Source organism: Mixophyes fleayi, chromosome 2 (genome assembly GCF_038048845.1).
Source record: "Mixophyes fleayi isolate aMixFle1 chromosome 2, aMixFle1.hap1, whole genome shotgun sequence".
NCBI classification, from domain to species: Eukaryota; Metazoa; Chordata; class Amphibia; order Anura; family Limnodynastidae; genus Mixophyes; species Mixophyes fleayi.
Genome location: NC_134403.1, coordinates 313,721,146 through 313,740,572, shown reverse-complemented (window position 1 = coordinate 313,740,572; position 19,427 = coordinate 313,721,146). Strand labels below are relative to the sequence as shown.

Genomic DNA, 19,427 nt, shown 5'->3' with positions numbered 1-19,427 from the left:
CTTATGTTAAATAAATAACATACTGCTTTAGCATTCTTAAAACAATACCAGAAGCAACATACACTTTGCTTTACATGTAACTGCATTCTCTAATCACTACACACTCACTATCACTACACAACGCAATACACATGAAACACTGGTCCCAGAAATTGTATTAACAATTTCATACATATTATGGATGTCAAAATATCAAGGAAAATTGCATTATAATATTTTCAACCCAGTGTTACAGGAATGATGGTTCCCCCACGCATTTATACCACTTAGGAGGCAGGCAGCCCCATTCCTAAGCCTCACCAATCATTTTCTGAAAACAAAGTCATAAGAGTTGAAGTTTTACTTAGGGTGTGAAAAGAATAAACACTAACTGTACCATTACCCTGAACTCTCCAAGGAAGCACCCCAATTATTACCAAGATTCAAACGTTTGGAGGAAAGAAATCAATACCTTAGTATAACCCTAACTCCAAACCGAATAAGAAACCCTGATCCTATCTCAGTGAGGGAGCATGTCTGACTTTAGAACAGGCTCTCAGCTACATGAGAAGCCATGCTCATACATGCAGGAGAAGATGCCTTGCCTAACATCTTTCATGTAACACTGGCACTTGGCCTCAACCTGCACATTCAATCAAACGCACTGGCTCTTGACACTGAGCCAATGAACAACTGGTATAACGCTGAAACGTACACCATGCTTCACAAAGGCAAGCTCACAAATACTACCATGATATAAATAAAATGGGGGTTACAGGTGATGTCACCCCCCCAATAGCTGTGTAATGAGGTGCCAATTATGCGTACTTCACTACACACCTATTTTCAAAACGGGTTTTATTTTTTCACAACTCTTTCTGCTCTACAGCTCCTGGTGACAAAATCCACCAGATCCAGGGACAATAACAAAGTAACGGTAACATCTGAGTTCTGGATGAGGGGACCCATCACACATGGAGAGGGAATGACACATCTCTTACATAAAATAATGATAACTACTGTAGACAACACAGAGACAAATAATTCATACAGCCTTTGTTCACCAGACGTGGTAACACAGTTATAGGAACCTATTCTCACGTTTCCTCTTAATTAGGATACATCAGAAACCAGAATTTTGGGAACAAAGTAATATGAGTCAAGGATTTATAAATAAAAATTGGGAATATCCTGGGAAAACCAGTAGACATGGGAGCCCTTATTTTGGAGCAAGATGAGTTTAGACTGCAGCATACCGGTCAAGGGACAAAATCGTGTTATGCGAAGGGAGAATGGCCTCATCAAAATGGGCATGATCTTATTCAATATGGGCATAACTATGGCTTAGATATTCATGTGAAATACAACGACAGTCCTATAATATGTCTGTCTTTCTGTGAAATATTTGTATTGGGAGAGGGGATTCAGTATAACACTTGTAATCAGAAAATAGCGGCGTAGGCCACACCCCTGTCCGCCCAAGCTATTATCTAGCAGTCTACAGTCAGATAGTCTATTTTGTAAACAATTAGATATCGAGTAGTAACATAATCAGATAAACATTTTTATTAGGAGCTGAAAGTACAAAAGAGAACCTAACATCAATAAAACAAAAATCAAATTAGTAGCATCATAAAGTACACATCCCGCTCTCGGGGCAGGAGACATTGCAGTGCGCACTTCTGTTCTGACATTCAGCTGATTTGACTATTGTTTGGATATAGAGCTCTCACGCGGAATATGCTGAATACCAGCAAGGACAGCAGTGTGGTGCCTTGCACCTGTCAAACGCTGATGATACACATAGCCAGCTTGTACTGTCTATTCCAGATTTAACGTTGTGTATTGTAAGTTAGACTTCTGTTTAGAATTAAATAACACCAGAGCCAGTCAGTATATTAACACCACTGTGGCACAAGCAGCCATGTATCTCTCAGTCTTACACTGTTGTATTTACTCTTATATTAGTTTTATTGTTATTACTGCTAATCTGAAGGTCACCTTCTCTTATGTCTTGTGTCCTTCAGATATTATTACAAATTTAGACAAATTATGGTATGGAAATGGTGAGCCCGTGTTCAAATTTGGTGTTTATAATACAGCATGTTTTATATTGTCATGTATGTTGCTCTGCATGTAAACCATTCTGCTTTGTGGTGTGTGCACACTCTGCAGATGTGTAATGTCTCATTCTGCCAGTGTTAAGGTTTCTCAACTTTGGAAAGGCAACATTGTCTTGTCCATTAAGTGTACCGATCGTCTACACAGTGGAGGCCGACATTTTGTGGACTAACCAATATTCATGAGAATGAAACTTAGCAATTCAAGAGGAACTAGTGATATTAATGAGGCACAAGGAACTTCTTCTCATTATTACTATTATAAGTATTAATATTTATTTATATAGAGCCAGCATCTTCCTTAGCACATTACAAATCACTGCATCACCAAGGCCCCTTACTCATTGGTGTTGCATTAAACACCAGTGACAACACTATGTGAAAGACAATTGTGTTTTACATGCAGTGCCATAGAGTCAGGCAGCATGAATGAGGCAGCATCATAACAATACATGCCATAACGTTAGCGCTCCCAATCATAATTAGAAATGCTAGTGTGTATGGGGTCATTAGAACTACTGGGTTTCATTCCCACACCCATTTACATGATTTTACTAGCGTTAAAAAACACTAGTAAGAGCATGTATCTGACCACAGTGCAGTGGCGCACGCAGGGGGGGTTTCTGGGTCTCCAGAAACCCCTCCTCCGCTAACTAAGTGCCCATCATAGCGGCACTGTACTATACAGCAGCCGCGGCGCTGTCAAAGAAGCGTCCGCGGCGGTGCTGTATTGTGTATTGTTTGACAGCGCCGTGGCTGCTGTATACTACAGTGCTGCCGAAACGGAGCTGCTGCGCATGCGCCCGCGTGTTTTGTTTTTGTTTTTATGGTCAGGGGGGGAAACCCCCCCGTTCCCCCCCCCCCCCTGACAATCCTGCGTGTGCCCCTGCAGTGGGTAAGGGCACTTAATAAGAAATACTAGATATACAGACATTAGGGAGTAGATGATCAATGGGGCTGATGTAGAGTTATTGGCAAAATAAAGAGCACAGAAAATGAGGGTATATCCACCCACATGCACAGCTGTACACATCTTGAGACGTGTCCACCTCCACATATAGCCTTGTTGTGGTCATCAAGGTGTATTTGCACCTGCCCTTTAACAGGTGCAAAAGATACATCTCCTAACAGGCGTATATGTGTGTTTCTGCAGGTCTGTATGAGCCACATTTCCACAAATATGAGTTTAATGTACTCGGCCTACGTTAGAACACCCCTCCTCTACCCACCATGCCCCTCCACATGCAGGAGGGCGTAAATGCCAGAGTCACGCAACTCTTCATTGGCACATGTGTGTGCGCCCAAACTTTGGGCATATGCAGAACGATTTCATGCAAAAGAGGCTATGCAAAATGACATATATCCCTCTCTGCATCTGTCCCCATGTTACTACAATATACACTGTGTTCATGTACCTTACACACTGTAAACTAGGCTGTTAAGCATCCAAACACAGAGATTAGCAGTAGAAGTAAGACGTCTAACGAAGTTTTTGCTGATCATTAAAATCATGGTTGTTCCTTGAAGGTATTTTGTTACCAGTGTCACTTACATAAACACTGAAACATGTGAATGACCTCTTTGTAAATAAAGAAAATTCTATTAAATACCTAGTAACTTCATTATTAATCACAATAGTAAGCACAGGTTTGCAGTGTATATGAGAGGCATATGGCTCTTACATCCATCTGGGTCACACAAGTGTCATGGTGTGCTTAGCATATCTTGCACACTATGCAGTGCAGCTGTGCCATCTATCACACTACCTCTTAGATAATGGCACACTGCAGCTGTTCTTTTTGTGGTTGGGACAGCTTTGCCACTGATGCTAATCTCATGGTTGTTGCAGAAAAGCAGGTGCTCATATATGGCGGTATCCATAATGTAAGGCCCTGCAAGACTACACAGCATAATGACATTGTTCTTCCCTGCACACTTACAGGCAACCAACTCTCTGAACAAAGATGTCATTGTTTTATGTGGTAGCTACACTACTCATAGTCTGATAATATAAACAAATAGAAGAGCATGTAAAACTGAGTAAACAATGATTTATATATAGGCTAGCAGACAGTGAAACTATATAATAAGGCTAGTTTATCCAGTTTTAAGTGATATTGCAGGGTTCTGACTACATTCACTGTATCATTCACACCCATTGCTACTAATATTTATTGCTGCAGAACCAATTACCAGGAGCAGTCAGTGCTTAGCTTGCAGCTTTTGCTGAGGTAACAAAAAATCAGCACCTTGAGAATTGGATTATTTATGGCATATATTGGTACATACTTTACTTGATCTTATTGGCAGTAAGGTGGTTTTTAAAACATAGGTTAATAATGTTAAAATCAATAATCGTGCATGTATTCTTACTACATTCTAGAAATACACTGAACACTTAGTACTATATAGTAGATGAGAACGTAAATCTGCTATTCTGCAATATTAAATGTGCAAACAAGCGGGATAAACTTGTGGTGAATTTGTTTGCTACCACAAGACCAATGGAGTACAATAAATAAATATTCACAAAGGTCAAATTAGCTACAATTTATATTTCAGGATAATTTTCATGTATCTTTTTTTTACACTTTAAGATTAAATAACCAACCTGGGGCCCTCTAGCTGTAGTGGAAATATAACAGACAATGTTACCAGATCCAGATGCTGCCAGGCCATGCTGGAACTTGTAGTTCCACATCAGCTGTCCAGCCACAGGATGTATAAGCCTGCAGTAGGTTATAGTGAAGATCTAGTTTGTTTGTACACTTACAGCATTTACAACTTCTACATCTTTACTTATCAGAGATCTTATTAAAAGTGACTGCAAGCAAAAGTAGATTCTGCAGCAAGAACCAAAACGTGTAGAATAATGTACTTCTCAAGCAGACTCAGAAACATATCACACATTATACATGTGCTAATGTGTACTGCTGTCATTGCAGACCACGTGAAATAAATGTATTAAATTCATGAAAGTAACTTATAATATGACATGTGTCATGTTTATGCTGCAAAGGAAGCTTTTACTGGTAATAAGGATGGTAACTTATGTGATGCCAGTCACCATGCGTCCTTACCTCCCCGGTGTGAGATGTGTCTGCAACGGAACTTCTGCTGTTTCCTTTTATGTAGGAGGCTGGGGAATTTCAGGAGCAGGACTGAGGTGACCAGGTAACCACCCAGAGTGGTTAGTAAATAGAATGCTACTGACATGCTGGTGGCAATAACTCAGCAGCACCCAACAGGCGCTCAGATGACCTCGGGTGAGGTGTATGTGATCGGTTCGCTGTTCAGGAAGAGGATGCTCTGATGATAGCAGAATGCTTGCTATCCTGGCAATAGGTGCTGGTCAAGCTGCCAGGTTACTGGTATTCCATAGCAGATTGGTATCTGATCTTGCTTGTGATTACAAAGGTATCTCCTCCCAGTGATCTGGTGCTCTGGTTACTCTGTACGCAGAGATGGCAGTGGAGGGATATTCTGCTGGCTGTTCATAAGCCTGTATCCCCAGAAACAAATCAGTGGATAAATGAAAGGCAGGACGAATGCAGGTATTGGTAATGCGGAGAAAGGGGCACCTTGTGTATAGGTGCCTGGAGGTTGATGTGCAATTTCAGGTGAGATGTAGTTCCACACTATTCCTTCTAGATGTGTGGTGGATCGTTGCCGTGTGGTAGGTAGAAGCACTGGCTGTCTCTGTTCTGTGCCCGGCAGGATGGGTGCACTGCAGCAGCTTCCTTTCCTAGCCGGTTTATCTACACTTGTCACAGCCAGATCACTGCGCATGCGCACTTGCACCTTGACAGCCCAGCATAACAAAGAGTCCAAAGGCTCATGCGCAAACCAAAGGTTTACTCCAAGTTTATAAGTGAACATCTTTAATGAGGACCACTTATGTCTGGCTGCAAGCAAGGTTTGTATAATACAGGTTATTGATTATTGTCATTTGAAATGGAAAATACAGCCTTTAGGACAAGCACTTTTCTTAATTTTGCTTTAAACTATAATAAATATATAATAAATAGGAATGACATTTGCAGCAGTCCATTATACAGACACTGAGAGAGGGTATGTTCTGCAGTATCTCATAAATTATATTAAATGTAAATATTCTTTGACTTGATACATTGTATAATACTACAGTAGTAGATTAATAGTCATGTCTGAAATATGGGCTGATTTGATGTATATTAATTAGGAACTACTGTATAATGGAATAATGGCTATCAATTTGAAGGCAAGTTATCATCAGGTCCAGGATTTTTAAAAAAAGGGGCCTAGGGCAATACAGTTTTAATCATGTATTTAAAAAAAATCATATAATTACATAATAATAATAATAAAAATTGTATGGCTACATACCAGATAGCATTATTTACAAGATTTAACACAACACTGCTTGGAAACTGCGAAGAGCGTAAATACAGTTATAACTATATGGATGAAACTGGGAAAAATCCTGTTTCTGTGGCCCATTAAATGTTGGGGATCCAAAGCAAATTACCTCTTTGTCCTGCCTATTACTCTATGGCTGCACTTCCCCCTGCTGCAAGAGATAACTGGGACATTATTGTACTGGCTATACCAGTGTGGACCAAGAAAATTAGGCAACTGAGTTGTTTAATGAATTATTGAAGTCACAAAACCTAACAACACATTGGTTCATTTATGCTTGAAATATTTATTTGGTGAAAATTCAGATCAATGATTTTAGTACAGATTTTATAACCAATTTGTTAAAGCTTAAATTGAGTGATCATACTTATAGACTACAACCAGACACCCCACACATAAAATAATTTAATAACATTGTTTCCATTTTACATCATCATACAACCTGGCACATGCAGCGCTGTCTGTACTTACTGAATCACATGAATGGATAAAATACGGCCTTTCACAAAAGCAGCATACTTGGCTTCTGAAATGTTTTGTGCTGCCGTAAACATGCTGATCATCTGATTGGCTACAGGTTTTTCCATCCCCACCATCTTGAAACCTTGGGACACAGATTTAGAGATGAAGATTAACAACATGTTGGTTGTATGAACTTTATTTTACACAATATTTTTGCATCATTTTAGGAGGAGCCTCAGTTAACTATATTGTGCTGTTGAAGGAACGTGCTTCTTCCATTATCTATGGCTTCCCATTTGCCCCCAATTCCCTACCTGCATCAGGATTCTGCCCATTTCATTAAGTCTTGCTCTAACTTTCTCACATACACCAGAGTACAGTTCACTACTCCCACAATATAAGCACACTCCTATCCTAAAACAATTTGTGCTGTTATGGCCATTCTGATTATTTCATAGGTTACAGGTTATTCTAGCTCCACCCACTGCAAAACTAGGAACACATGCAAAGTGGATCCGTTTCCTCACCATAGCGGTGGTACAACTTGCTGCACGCAGACCACCGACTACCCTGCTACCTACCTGCACCAATCCTATTCTTCCCATCAGAGCAGTGGTACAACTTGCTGTACGCAGACCACTGACTCCTCCTCTACCTACCATCACCTATCCACGTCCACTCCTCGTGTCTACCTTATTTTCAGTCTCCAGTTTACAGCTCCAAGTCATTGATTGCCTCAGACTATCTCTACTCTCCTGCTGTTGTGTCGCTCCAATCATTCACCTGCCTGCTTTGCGGTGTGTGCCATATCCCCGCCTCTCCAGCAGAGTACCATCTGGTGAAACTCGGGTAGCAACTCCTAGTGCCCGTGACATATAGGTAGTGGACGGAAAAAAGGAAACAACTCAGTAGATGAATGACTCCAACGGTCCAATTCAATTCGGCCGCGTTATTCTAGGAATAACACAGCCTGCGCACTATTACCGTTAGTACGGTCATTTTAATGCTAATTTTTGCTCGCACCTCTAGGGGCCGTGAGTAAAATTCCAGGCTAAATTTACCGTATTAAAGGTAATACTACTAACGCTGCGTTAATCCTAGACTAACATGGGCGAATTGAATCTGCCACCAAGTATATTGGGAGCAAGGGCGTCCACACAGTATTGACTTGTGCTTTAATTAAGTAGATAACATCTCAGCACAAGACTTGTTTGTCAAGAGCTTTGTAGACTGGGTTTCTGTGGCAGAGCAAGCCTTCAATTACCAAGCATAATGCAAAACTGGAGTGGTGTAAAGCACACTACCTTTGGTCTGTTTAGCAGTGGAAATACATTCTCTGCAGTGACAAATCATGCATCACCATATGGCAGATTGACAGACGAATCTGGGTTTGTCGGGTGCCAGTAGAATGCTTCCTACCCAAATGCATACTGCCAACTGTTAAGTTTGGTTGAGGAGGAATATTGGGCTGGGTCTGTTTTTCAATTTTTGACCTGGTCCTGTGCTCCTTAGTTCGAGTGAAGGGAAATCTTAATGCTTTATCATACAATGACATTCTAGGGAATTGCGAGTTTCCAACATTCAACTTTGTGGCAGCAGTTTGGGGAACCTTTCCTGTTTTTGCTGCTCAAAGCGAGGTCCATCAGACATGGCTTCCTATGTTTGGTGTGGAAGAACTTGACAAACCTCCACAGAGCCCTGACATCAAAACCATCAAACACCTTTGAGATCAATAGGAACACCAACTACAAGAGAGGCCTGTTAGCATACTTTTGGCCAAGTAGTATACATAGTGAATAGCCACCAACAATTTCAAGGGATAATTTTGTTGGCTCAGTTCCAGGGGCGGATCTAGAAAATTGGTGTACCCGGGGCGATTTAGGGGGGGCGATTTAATCCCCGCCCCTTTCTAACATCTTAGGCTGCCGACGGCTGCATACTATGTGCAGGTCCGTCCAGCCGTGACAGGCAGGGACAGTGTGCTGCCCGGCTGCTCTGATTGTAAACACAATCAGAGCAGCCGGGCAGCACACTGTCCCTGCCTGTCACGGCTGGGCGGACCTGCACATAATGTGCAGCCGTCGGCAGCAAGTGTCTGCTAGGGGGGGGGGGGCGATCGCCCCGATCGCCCCCTCCCCCCCCCTGGATCCGCCACTGCTCAGTTCTTCTAACGATGGAGAATGTCCACGTAGATAAGGAGTGGCACTGGGGTATCCGAACTTTTAACCATGTATTGTTGTTGGTAGTGAAGAAGAAAATGTTACTCACATATGTAAAATGTATATGTAAGCTCTTCTGGTCAATGAGTGTAGCTAGGCCTTTATATACCCAGAGCCTTTGCCTTAGTCAGTGCATCACAAGTAATGTCAAAAATGTAAAATTAAAGACGAATAAGTAAGACAGTAGATGGCAGTAGAGCTACATCTAGCACAATGTTCAATTTTAACACATATTCTAGGCATAACATATCTTATGAGTCAAAGGTCACAAAGATGTTCAATTGATTGTGTTTTCATCTCTGCAAATTTGTTTAGCTTTATTACTTTGGCGTCAGCTACAAACACATATTCAACAAGCAATATTCACACTCCTCCCTCATGTTTTCTTGACTAATCCACAGACTGTTAACTATATGAGCTTTCAGTAACTTATCACACAATATACGAATATTGTTTTAAAAATTAGATATTCAATACTTTTAGCAATTTTGCTGTGAGACTGGATCATATGGCCACTAAGCACTTTCTACCTTTGCTATCTGGCTGGGCCAATATGCAATATGTAGAACTTAACCTCATGTATCAAACCCTTTTTGCCCTATAGATTGTAAGCTTGTGAGCAGAGCCCTCTTACTTGTCTGTCTTGTGTTTGGCTGAGACCAGGCACTGGTATGATCAATTAACTTTACAGAAATATCTAGATGATAAAATTATTCCTAGAGGTTTACAGATTTTTAAATCAGCATCCTTTCAGGATGATCCAGGTTTTACCAGGGAATGGAATACCATTTTGGATACGTGTTCCTTTAATTTGATGAAACTTTTGATTAAATATAGGAGCACTAAGGTAGATCTTATTGAGGCAGAAATTGATAAAATCCAAATCTCTCTGAAAGATTTTGAGAAAGAGGGTATCAAAGGGTGTGATCTCAAAATTAATAAGAGATTAGAAGACTTTGAAAAATCACTAATTATTTGGAAAGATATTAAGTTGGTAAGAGACAAAGATGATTGTACCAACGATAGAGTGAGATCAGTTAATAAACAATCCAGAAATTGGTTTGGACTAGGCAGATCCACGTCAAGACAAACTACTTTTAGGTCCCGGTCTCATAGAAGAAATTTTGGATCTAATTCCACTTCTCAAATCAAAAGACCACCCCATTCTCCTCCAGTCCGCTCTACGCTGAATGAAAGATGGAGAAATTCCAATAGCCCTAATGCCACAAGTAGATCTGCTAGACACTATCAGCTATTCCGATAGAAATAAGGTGGAGAAGGTAAATGAGGGAGCTAAACCTAAAAGGCCAAATAGAGAGTTTATTCTTGACTCTGAAAATCTATAGAGATTGATGTTTCCCCTAAATCTAGTATTGCATGTTCCTCTTCCTTTTTTTTAGGGGGACGTCCCAATTTACAAACTTATGCTCAAATATCACAAGGATGGGGCCCCCCAACCTCAAAAAGAAACAGAGAAGTGGAACCAGAGGATATATAGGAGGAGTTGCCAAATTTTCCAAAAAACACACGCTGCTTTAAGCTATAAAGGGATATTTAACCTGTCTAAGAAAAAACTGTCAGAACCGGAATTGAGACTTTTAAATAAGGGCCTTAAATTAGCACTAGCATCTAAACCTAACCTTTTTAATTTATTCGTAGATCTTAATGATGAGGTCACTTAGTAGGAAAATATATTTTTCATTTAAAGCTCTAAAAAAGTCAAAAGAGGAAGGATTGCCTATCATTTTCAAATCAGATTATATGCCAGTTTTGGGTCTTCTTGAGTCTCTGAGAGAGGAGAATTTGGGGGGTGAACCCTTGACTGTAAGCTTTGTGCTCAACCCTCTAACAAATTTAAAAATCTTTTTAAAAATTCTTCTAATTTTTACCCCTTACAATTCAATGGTCCCTTTGTCGAGAGTTTCTACAAAACTACTATGGATTAGAAAATTGTGTGAAAAAGCGGTAAACGAACCCCTGAAAGATAATTTAACTCCACTGGAGAGAAAGACTATTAAAGATCTTTTGGCAGATCAAGATATTGTGATTAAACTAGTGGATAAGGGGGAAGGACTGGTCATTCAAAACAAGGAAGATTATGTTCTTTAAGCTATGAGACAACTTAATGATACCAAGTTCTATACCACACTGATGGCTAATCCTACATGTATATTTCAATATGAATTAAGAGATATTTTGGATTCAGCTCTGCTCTTGCTGATAACGTGATTTCCAAAGATACATTTTGGTTTATTTTTACACAACATCTGGTGATCCAAACCTTTTATCATTTGCCAAACATACACAAATCCCTTCACGCACCTCTCGGTAGGCCTATTATTTCTGGTGTGGGTTCTTTGACTAGTAATCTATACTATTTTGTTGAAGCGCATCTTCAGCCCTATCTTTTTTTTTTATTGAAGTCACATATCAAAGATACCATGTCATTTTTAAAGCTTTTGAAGGGCCTCCATTGGAAAGCTTCAATTATATATATCAATTTTTAACATGTGATGTGGAGGCCCTCTACTTCAATATTCCACATGATCAATGTATCAGAGCAGTGTCGAAGTTCTTAACATCTTCAGATATGGATGGTTTGTTATGTGACTTCATTTTGTCATCAGTTCAGTTTATATTTCAAATTAATTATTTTTTGTTTGAGTCACAATTTTATTTACAGAGACTGGGCACAGCCATGGGGACCAGGTTTGCCCCGAGTTTTGCTAACCGCTATATGGGGTTGTTTGAAGAGCAATACATTTGGGGCTTTACTTTCAGGGCAAACCTGGTCCTCTATGGCAGATATATTGATATTGATATCTATCTCTTCCTTTCTTGCACATCTAAATTCTAATGAATTGGGTCTACAGTTAACTGGTAACTATAGTAGTTTATCTATTATTTTTTTGGACATCACTTTAAAGGTAAATGATAATGTTATCTATACTGAAACATTTTCCAAACCAGTTGATGCTCATAGTTTTTTGCATTACAAAAGTGATCATTCTAGGCTTTGGAGGGATAATATCCCGAAGGGCCAATTTTTGAGGATGAAAAGGAATTGCTCAACTACGAAAGATTTTAAGAAAAATGTTCCTACACTATGTCCGTCTTTTTTGGAACAGGGGTATCCAGCTATGGTCCTACAGGGGGCTCTTAATGTTGTGAAGGATATTGATAGAATGAACCTCTTTAAACAGATACTTAAGAAAAAGAAAAAAGTTGATACGAGATCTATGGTTTTCACTACACAGTATAATAACTATGCTCATCAGATTAGACATATTATTAATAAGAACCCTGTTTTACTGGAAGCTGATGTTTTATTAGGTTCTTCTATCTGTAAAGGTAACAATGTGGTCTTCAGGAGATCCCGTAATCTTAAAGAACGGTTGGCACCGAGTTTTTTTGGTCCCAAAAAGTTGGCTCAGCCAGCTGCTGGCTCATTGACCAGTAGTTGGCTCAGCACCAGACCCAATGGTTTTTACCGTTATGGCAGAAACAAATGTTTAACCTGTAGATTTGTGGATCATAACTGTGTATCATTTGTTTCTTATTTCTCTGGGGAGAAATTCCCTATTGATAAAATTTTGAACTGTCAATCTACCTTTGTGATTTGCTTAATTAATTGTTCCTGCGGGCTATAATATGTGGGCGCACAATCCGCTCTATGGGAGTACGATTCACAGAACACCGCAGAAACAATGTTTGTAGAGGGGGCTCTATTAGAAGGATTACAAGTTAGAGCCATTGAACAAGTAGACGTTACCCCTAGGGGAGACGATAGATTTAATCTCCTTTGCTGTAGGGAGGCATTGTGGATTTTTAGATTGAATACCTTGGTTCCTCGTGCTTTAAATGAGACTATAGAACTTAATAATATACAATAATTTTTAAATTTCTAATTTTTGGTCTATGTTTCATTTAAGTTCTGATGAATTTTCATAATTGTATTATTTTTTAATATGTCTGTCATATATCTTGAAGTATTTATGCTATTTTATTAATTAATTATAGGTATATTTCAATTTATATAGATTTTTTTGTAATTATTTCAATTTTTTATTTATATATGTTCATAATTTTGTATTATATATTTTAATTTTCACTTTTTATTAATTACATACTCTCTTATTAATAAATATTTTTATTTTAACCAGTGGGATCATGTAGCTCTAGATCTTAAAATTAGTTTTTTCATTTTTGTTATTATATGAGTGTACCTTAGCGGTTTTGTATGTAGACTTTTTTGATTATTTATTGTTCTGGTATTCTTATTCATTTGTTTTATCTCTATATTTATTCAATTTATTAAATGTCGGCAGGATATTGAAGGAGACTGGGTTTTCTACATTTCTCCGATTTGTTTATAATGGTTACCATGATTACATTCAAACAGCTTTATTTGTATACCGCTAATAATCATATGAACAATCGGAATCATTATCTGATTGGCTGGACGACATCAGGTGACCTTTGGCCTGGCTTTAAATAGTACGTCTTTTAATAAGCATTGTTATTCCTCTGATGAAACCGTAATCGATACGGAGAAACGCGTCAGCATTTTATATCTTATTGGCACAGTCTTTACTGGACTTCTTAACATCAGCACCCCGGGGTCACTTAATTGTCTATGGAGTCTAGATAAAGCGGATCACAATTGGGACACTCATTCATTGCCTCTCCGCCTTCAATTGGCCTCCAAGTGGGACAAGAGTTTTTCATTATACTCTCTAGTACTTCTGCTGCAGCCTATTTCTGCATGCTAATATCTACCTGTTTGGTCGGCGGTGATCTTTGACAGCCAGGAGAGTGTCTATCTAGCAGATTGCAATTGGGGTATCTACTTATTGCCTTTTCGTCTTCCAACAGTTTCAAAGTGGGACAAGTGCCATTACAGCATTATTGCTGCAGCTGTTGTTTGCATGCTAAAACTCTCCTGCCTGGTCGATAGTGATCTCCGGCAGCGAGGAGAGTGTTCTTCTCAAGTGGGACAAGCGCTCTCATCCGCATTTACAGCATTCTTGCTTCAGCTGATCTCGGTATATTATAATCCACCCGTTTGTTGGCGGCGATTCCTGAAAGCTGAGTGTGTGTATGTATTCCAGTGATCCTACATCCATATTTGTATTGAGTCCATGTTTTTACTGTGTCAATCATTTGTATTATTGCTGTTTGTTTAGATATTATCTTGATTGATTTTTACAATATATATTATTTGATTTTTAATATAATAAATATTAATTAATGGATTCAGCGCTCTCCAGTCTCATTCTATTACTGTTTTGTTCCCAGTTGTAAAGCAGTATGGAAGTAAATAAATGATAATATTTAATAGTATGCATAAAGATTCAAATGATGTTTACCTGATTATTTATTTTCATTGAAGTACTCCATGGCAGCCCTTTCATATGGGATTAGTCCCTTAGTCAGCTGACTATAGACAGGAAAAAAGATTGACACCTCTGGAAGATATATAGCTCCTCCTATGCTTCTCTGTCTTTCAAATGTCTGCCCCAACAGTCTCTGAAAAATATCTCCGAATAACATGCATAGGAAATTGGAACTGCCATGGAGTTCTGCCAAGGAAAATAAATAATCAAGTACATAATTTGTATATTTTCTTATAAGATTTTGTGGCAGCTTGGGATGTAACAAAGCTATTAGTATGGGGTGGAAATAAAAAAAACTACACTGATAATTTTAATGACTTTATTGATTGTTTGCTTGAAGATTCTGTCTTGCAAACTGAGTATCCTCAGACGTTATGACAGAAGATAATGTTTGGAGAATGTATGAATTGATGACCACGCTGCTGACTTGCAAAGGACTTCTGCTGATGCCTTTTGATCCCAGGATGATGCCACTGCTCTTGTGGAATGTGTGGTCAATATAATAAGTCATGCCCTTTAGTCTTATAAACCGGTGCAGTCACTTCTGTAATCCTTCTTGTCCTTGTACTCTTGGAAGGGAATTGACCTTTTATAGGACATTCAGGAAGTAAAAGAGAAGATCTGTTTTTCTTTCATTCTTTGTTCTGGAGATATACACGCGTATTGCTCTTACTTAATCCAGAATACGCAACTTTTGTTCTCTCTCATTAGTTAGCTCTGGACATAAAGCAGGAAGTACAATTTCTTGGTTCATAGGAAATGTGGAAACTACTTTTTGGATTTATTCATATAACAACCTTGTCTGAATGTATATTTAAGAATGGTTCTTTGTACCACAATGTTTGAATTAATCCTACCCTTCTGCTGGAGGTCATAGCTATGAAAAATATTACTTTGAAAGTGAGCATTTTGAGTGATACTTTCTGTAATGGTTCAAATGTTTCTAATGTTAGAACTTTTAAAACAAGATTAAGGTCCAAATGTGCCACAAATGACTCTGTTCAAGGTCAAATTCTTTTTGCAGCTTGAAAGAAACTTCTGAATAGGTAATTTTGATATTAATCCTGTGTCTAGAAACACACTTAATGCAGACACCTATCAAGTCCTGCAAGTTCTTTCTGTAAAGCTTCTTGAAGCAAGTCCAGTATTTAAGGCATGTTAACTTCTAGTGCATTAATTACCGTATATACTCGAGTATAAGTCGGCCCGAATATAAGCCGAGGCACTTAATTTTACCACAAAAAACTGGGAAAACTTATTGACTCGAGTATAAGCCTAGGGTGGGAAATGCAGCAGCTACTGGTAAGTTTCAAAAATAAAAACAGTGCTGGATATCGTTAACACTGGGCTCCCAATAATACAAACGTGAGGTTGTAAATGAATATATCAAAATTTATTGTTATTAAACATCAATAAAATTTTATAAGTACATAATATATACCCATATCCTAATAAATTGTACACAAATGGTTAAACTAAATCCTCTGCACTTGGTATCAAGCCTAATAGGTGAACACAGATATAAATAACATTCACTAAAGACAACTCAGATCATTAATATATAAATCAATGAGACAGTCTGTGGATACTAAATACATGTGCCAGTTAAGTTTATTCGCCTTTAGAAGTTGATGAGCAGTTACTCCTAAGTGTTCAGAACAGTACAGTAATTTAGGCTTTAGTAATGCAAAAGATGCTGCACATACACTAAATAGAATTTGATATAATAGCTCAGATAAAGATAAGTTTGATTTTGTTTGCTGGAAGAAACATTTTAACAGAACAATACAATTTGCTTTGTGTGATTTAACCCTTATTATACTTGAAGTTTGGGATGTTTTTAGACTTTTCAATGATTTCACAGTTATGCAAAAGAATCTTCAGACACTTATTAATAGGTGACAAAAAATGAAAATATTGGACTTTATAAAACTGCTGCAAATAATTGCAGTGGACAAGTCAGGGTACTCACATGTGTCTCTGACCAGCGGGGCTAGATGGAAATGTCCCGGTCTTTAGCTTTGACTGACAGGCTCCTTTTCATTTAACTTTATTGTTCCATGTGCAATGAACACACAAAAACGGGCTACAATAAAATGGTGGCTGACAGTGATCCACAAAGGCTGCAGATGCCTGCAGATGAGCGGAGGAGACTGGAAAACGGAGACCAGGTAAGTGGGACTCGAGTATAAGCCGAGGGGGCTTTTTTCAGCACAAAAAATGTGCTGAAAAACTCGGCTTATACACGAGTATATACGGTACTTTAGATTTGTGCCACCCAATAAATATTTCCATATTCTACAATAAAGATCATCATATCCCCTTACAATGGGGGTGAGCCAAAGTAAGGGGATCTGATGGCAAGAAGCAAGAGTGGGAGAAAAGGAGGATGAAAGAGGGTGAGGGATACTACATGGTGAAATGGTTAAGAGGACTGTACAAAAATGGAAGTTGCTGAATCATTTTATAGGTTCACAGCAGGTGCTTGAATAGGTGGGGTTATCCAGAAATAAAAGAACACAGAGAAAAATGAAGTGGAGGACTGGTAGTCTTTTATAAACAGGTGGGTTTTCAATGACTATACAGGCTAGGTGATAGTCTGTTAGAACGACAGAGATCATTCCAGTGGCCGGGGAGGGGGCAGCATGGAAGTAATCTTGGATAAGGGAGTACAATGTGGTTACCAAAGGGGAGGAAAGGCAATGGCCATTGTCCAGGCCAATGCATCAATGATTTGAACGAAGTACCTATTCCAGGGAACTAGGAATTTGCATCCAACCAAAGGAACCTCTAGCCCAATTCAGATAAGGAAATATTACAAGCTTTTGAAATATCTCTATCTATCTATATATAGATTTCTTTCATTTAAAATTGAAAATTTTTCTGGTGAAAGTAATTTTGTATGGGGTAGTAACAAATGAAATAATTTTGAAAGAAATTGAGGGTTTGCGTGTGAGATTCAGCAGCACTTGCACACCCCCAAAAAAAAGGCTATATATGATTATATTCTAATCTTTTCTATTTTTCCATACTTGTCTATTTTGGAAGTGTCATTCAGAGATATCTATATTTAAAAAAGGTTCAGCATGCAGCTGCATACCCAAAAACCCCACTATATATAATGTTTTTCTATTTTTCAATATATGTCCATTTTGGAAGGGTGAAATCTATATTTAAAAAAGTTTGCGTGTGAGGGACAGCAGCAGCTACACACCACAAAAAAGTAAAGAGGGTGTTCTTGTCTTTCACTCAGTGCAGCACAACCCCCCAAATAAAATATAAAAGTTGTTTGTTAGAAGTATATTTTGGAGCAGTGTCATAAGAATTGTAAGATAACATTCCGTCCTTTCCCTATCTCATTGGGCATTACCTGGTGTGATGGCAGGCATCCAAGTAGCTCCAATCTGTTCAAGTAGCATCACTCCTCTTGGCAACCATGAATCACTGTACAGATCAGGAGCAGACCATTGCCAGTTCTGGCAGTAGTACTACTGTTACAATCTCTAATAGTAAAATAGGTCATGCGGGAAAAAAATTGCAGAAATCCTCCTCAAAATCCAAACACTTTGTCATATTCAATCTCAAAGAAAACTTCAGCTCTTAATGTAAGGAGAAAGATTTGTTCAAAAAAAGGAAAATGGCTAACATCCCATACACCAATTGCAGTGGCAAGACAAGGCTCAGACTATGACCACTTTTTGCTAGTAGGGGTCCTGCTACTGCTGGTACTGGTATACATACTAGAATGGCCATTCCATAACAGAGTGCCCAACGCAGTTGTGCATCTTTCTCAACTTCCCATGCATCACCTTGTTGCTCAGAGTGTATGTCTGTTACTGACACCTCCAAACCAGTCAAATCACTGCCTGAAGATAACACTGAAGTTGAAGAACAACTTGGCCACTCACAGAATCGTGAGGAGAGTCTAAGGAGGGTATCCATAAGTGCTATATGAGTCTGAGGTTTCAGATTCAGACACTAAAATAATAGAGCAGCCTCCTTCGAAAAGTCCTCAACCATTTGGAAACATAAGGATGGGTAGTAGTAGTAGTATTAGTGTTGATGATTTACCAATAGAAATTGGAGAGGCTACTATGCAAGTTGCAAATGTGTAAGAGGATGAGGGCCATAATTGGGGATCTGAAAATGAATGGGCAGAAGACGAAATAAAGTACCTCTTTTGTTTGGAAATGTTTTTATCTAAACCCAGACATTTGTCTAGCAATCTGTAGCCTTTGTCATTTCAAAATAAGAGGTAGGAATGTTGGTCATCAAGACACCTCCTCCCTCATATGTCATTTGCATCACGTTCATTCAAGTTGTGTTTCCAAAAGTGGCAAATTGTGTATAGTAAGCAGCCAGCATCAGTTAGTAGCTGAATGGATAGTTGCAATCCTCATTGGTGTCAACACCTTCATCCTCCTCATTATTAGTATGTAGCCCTGCATCCAATTTTCACATTCCAAATGACTTCCCTAATGCAATCCATGAATCTGAAGAAATATCCCTGTACACTACAACTGCTGCTGCTGGGGGTGATACATCGACACAGAAGTGAAGCAAGACAACTAAGCATAATTTTACACAATTGTCTTTGAATCAAGCATTTGCATGAGGAAACAAGTATGACAGTCATCATCCTTATGAAGAATATCGTTCTTGCTGCCAGTTACCAACAGAATGTGTATTTTCCAGTGGGGATGAATTAATATTGTGTGATGATGATGATCATGTCATTAGTGATGAGGATGATGACATGGTCATCAACATAGAGGAAAATGACCACTGTTAGCCAAATGACCATTAGTAATTTGTAAAAAAAATTAAACTGCAATCTATTCTGTCCAGTTCAT

The 19,427-nt window shown here is 38.7% G+C and overlaps 2 protein-coding genes across 2 annotated transcripts in view; both read right to left on the bottom strand.

Moving 5' to 3' along the window:
* GDPD1 (glycerophosphodiester phosphodiesterase domain containing 1) overlaps positions 1 to 5,856 on the bottom strand; it is a 79,776-nt gene extending 73,920 nt beyond the window's left edge. The window contains exon 1 of the mRNA XM_075196591.1: positions 5,180 to 5,856. Within this exon, the coding sequence (XP_075052692.1) occupies positions 5,180 to 5,315 (136 nt within the window). The 5' untranslated portion in view covers positions 5,316 to 5,856. The remainder of the gene's footprint in view (positions 1 to 5,179) is intronic.
* A 986-nt stretch (positions 5,857 to 6,842) lies between these two features.
* ZFX (zinc finger protein X-linked) overlaps positions 6,843 to 19,427 on the bottom strand; it is a 41,796-nt gene continuing 29,211 nt past the window's right edge. Inside the window, exon 8 of the mRNA XM_075196588.1 lies at positions 6,843 to 7,101. Within this exon, the coding sequence (XP_075052689.1) occupies positions 6,965 to 7,101 (137 nt within the window). The 3' untranslated portion in view covers positions 6,843 to 6,964. The remainder of the gene's footprint in view (positions 7,102 to 19,427) is intronic.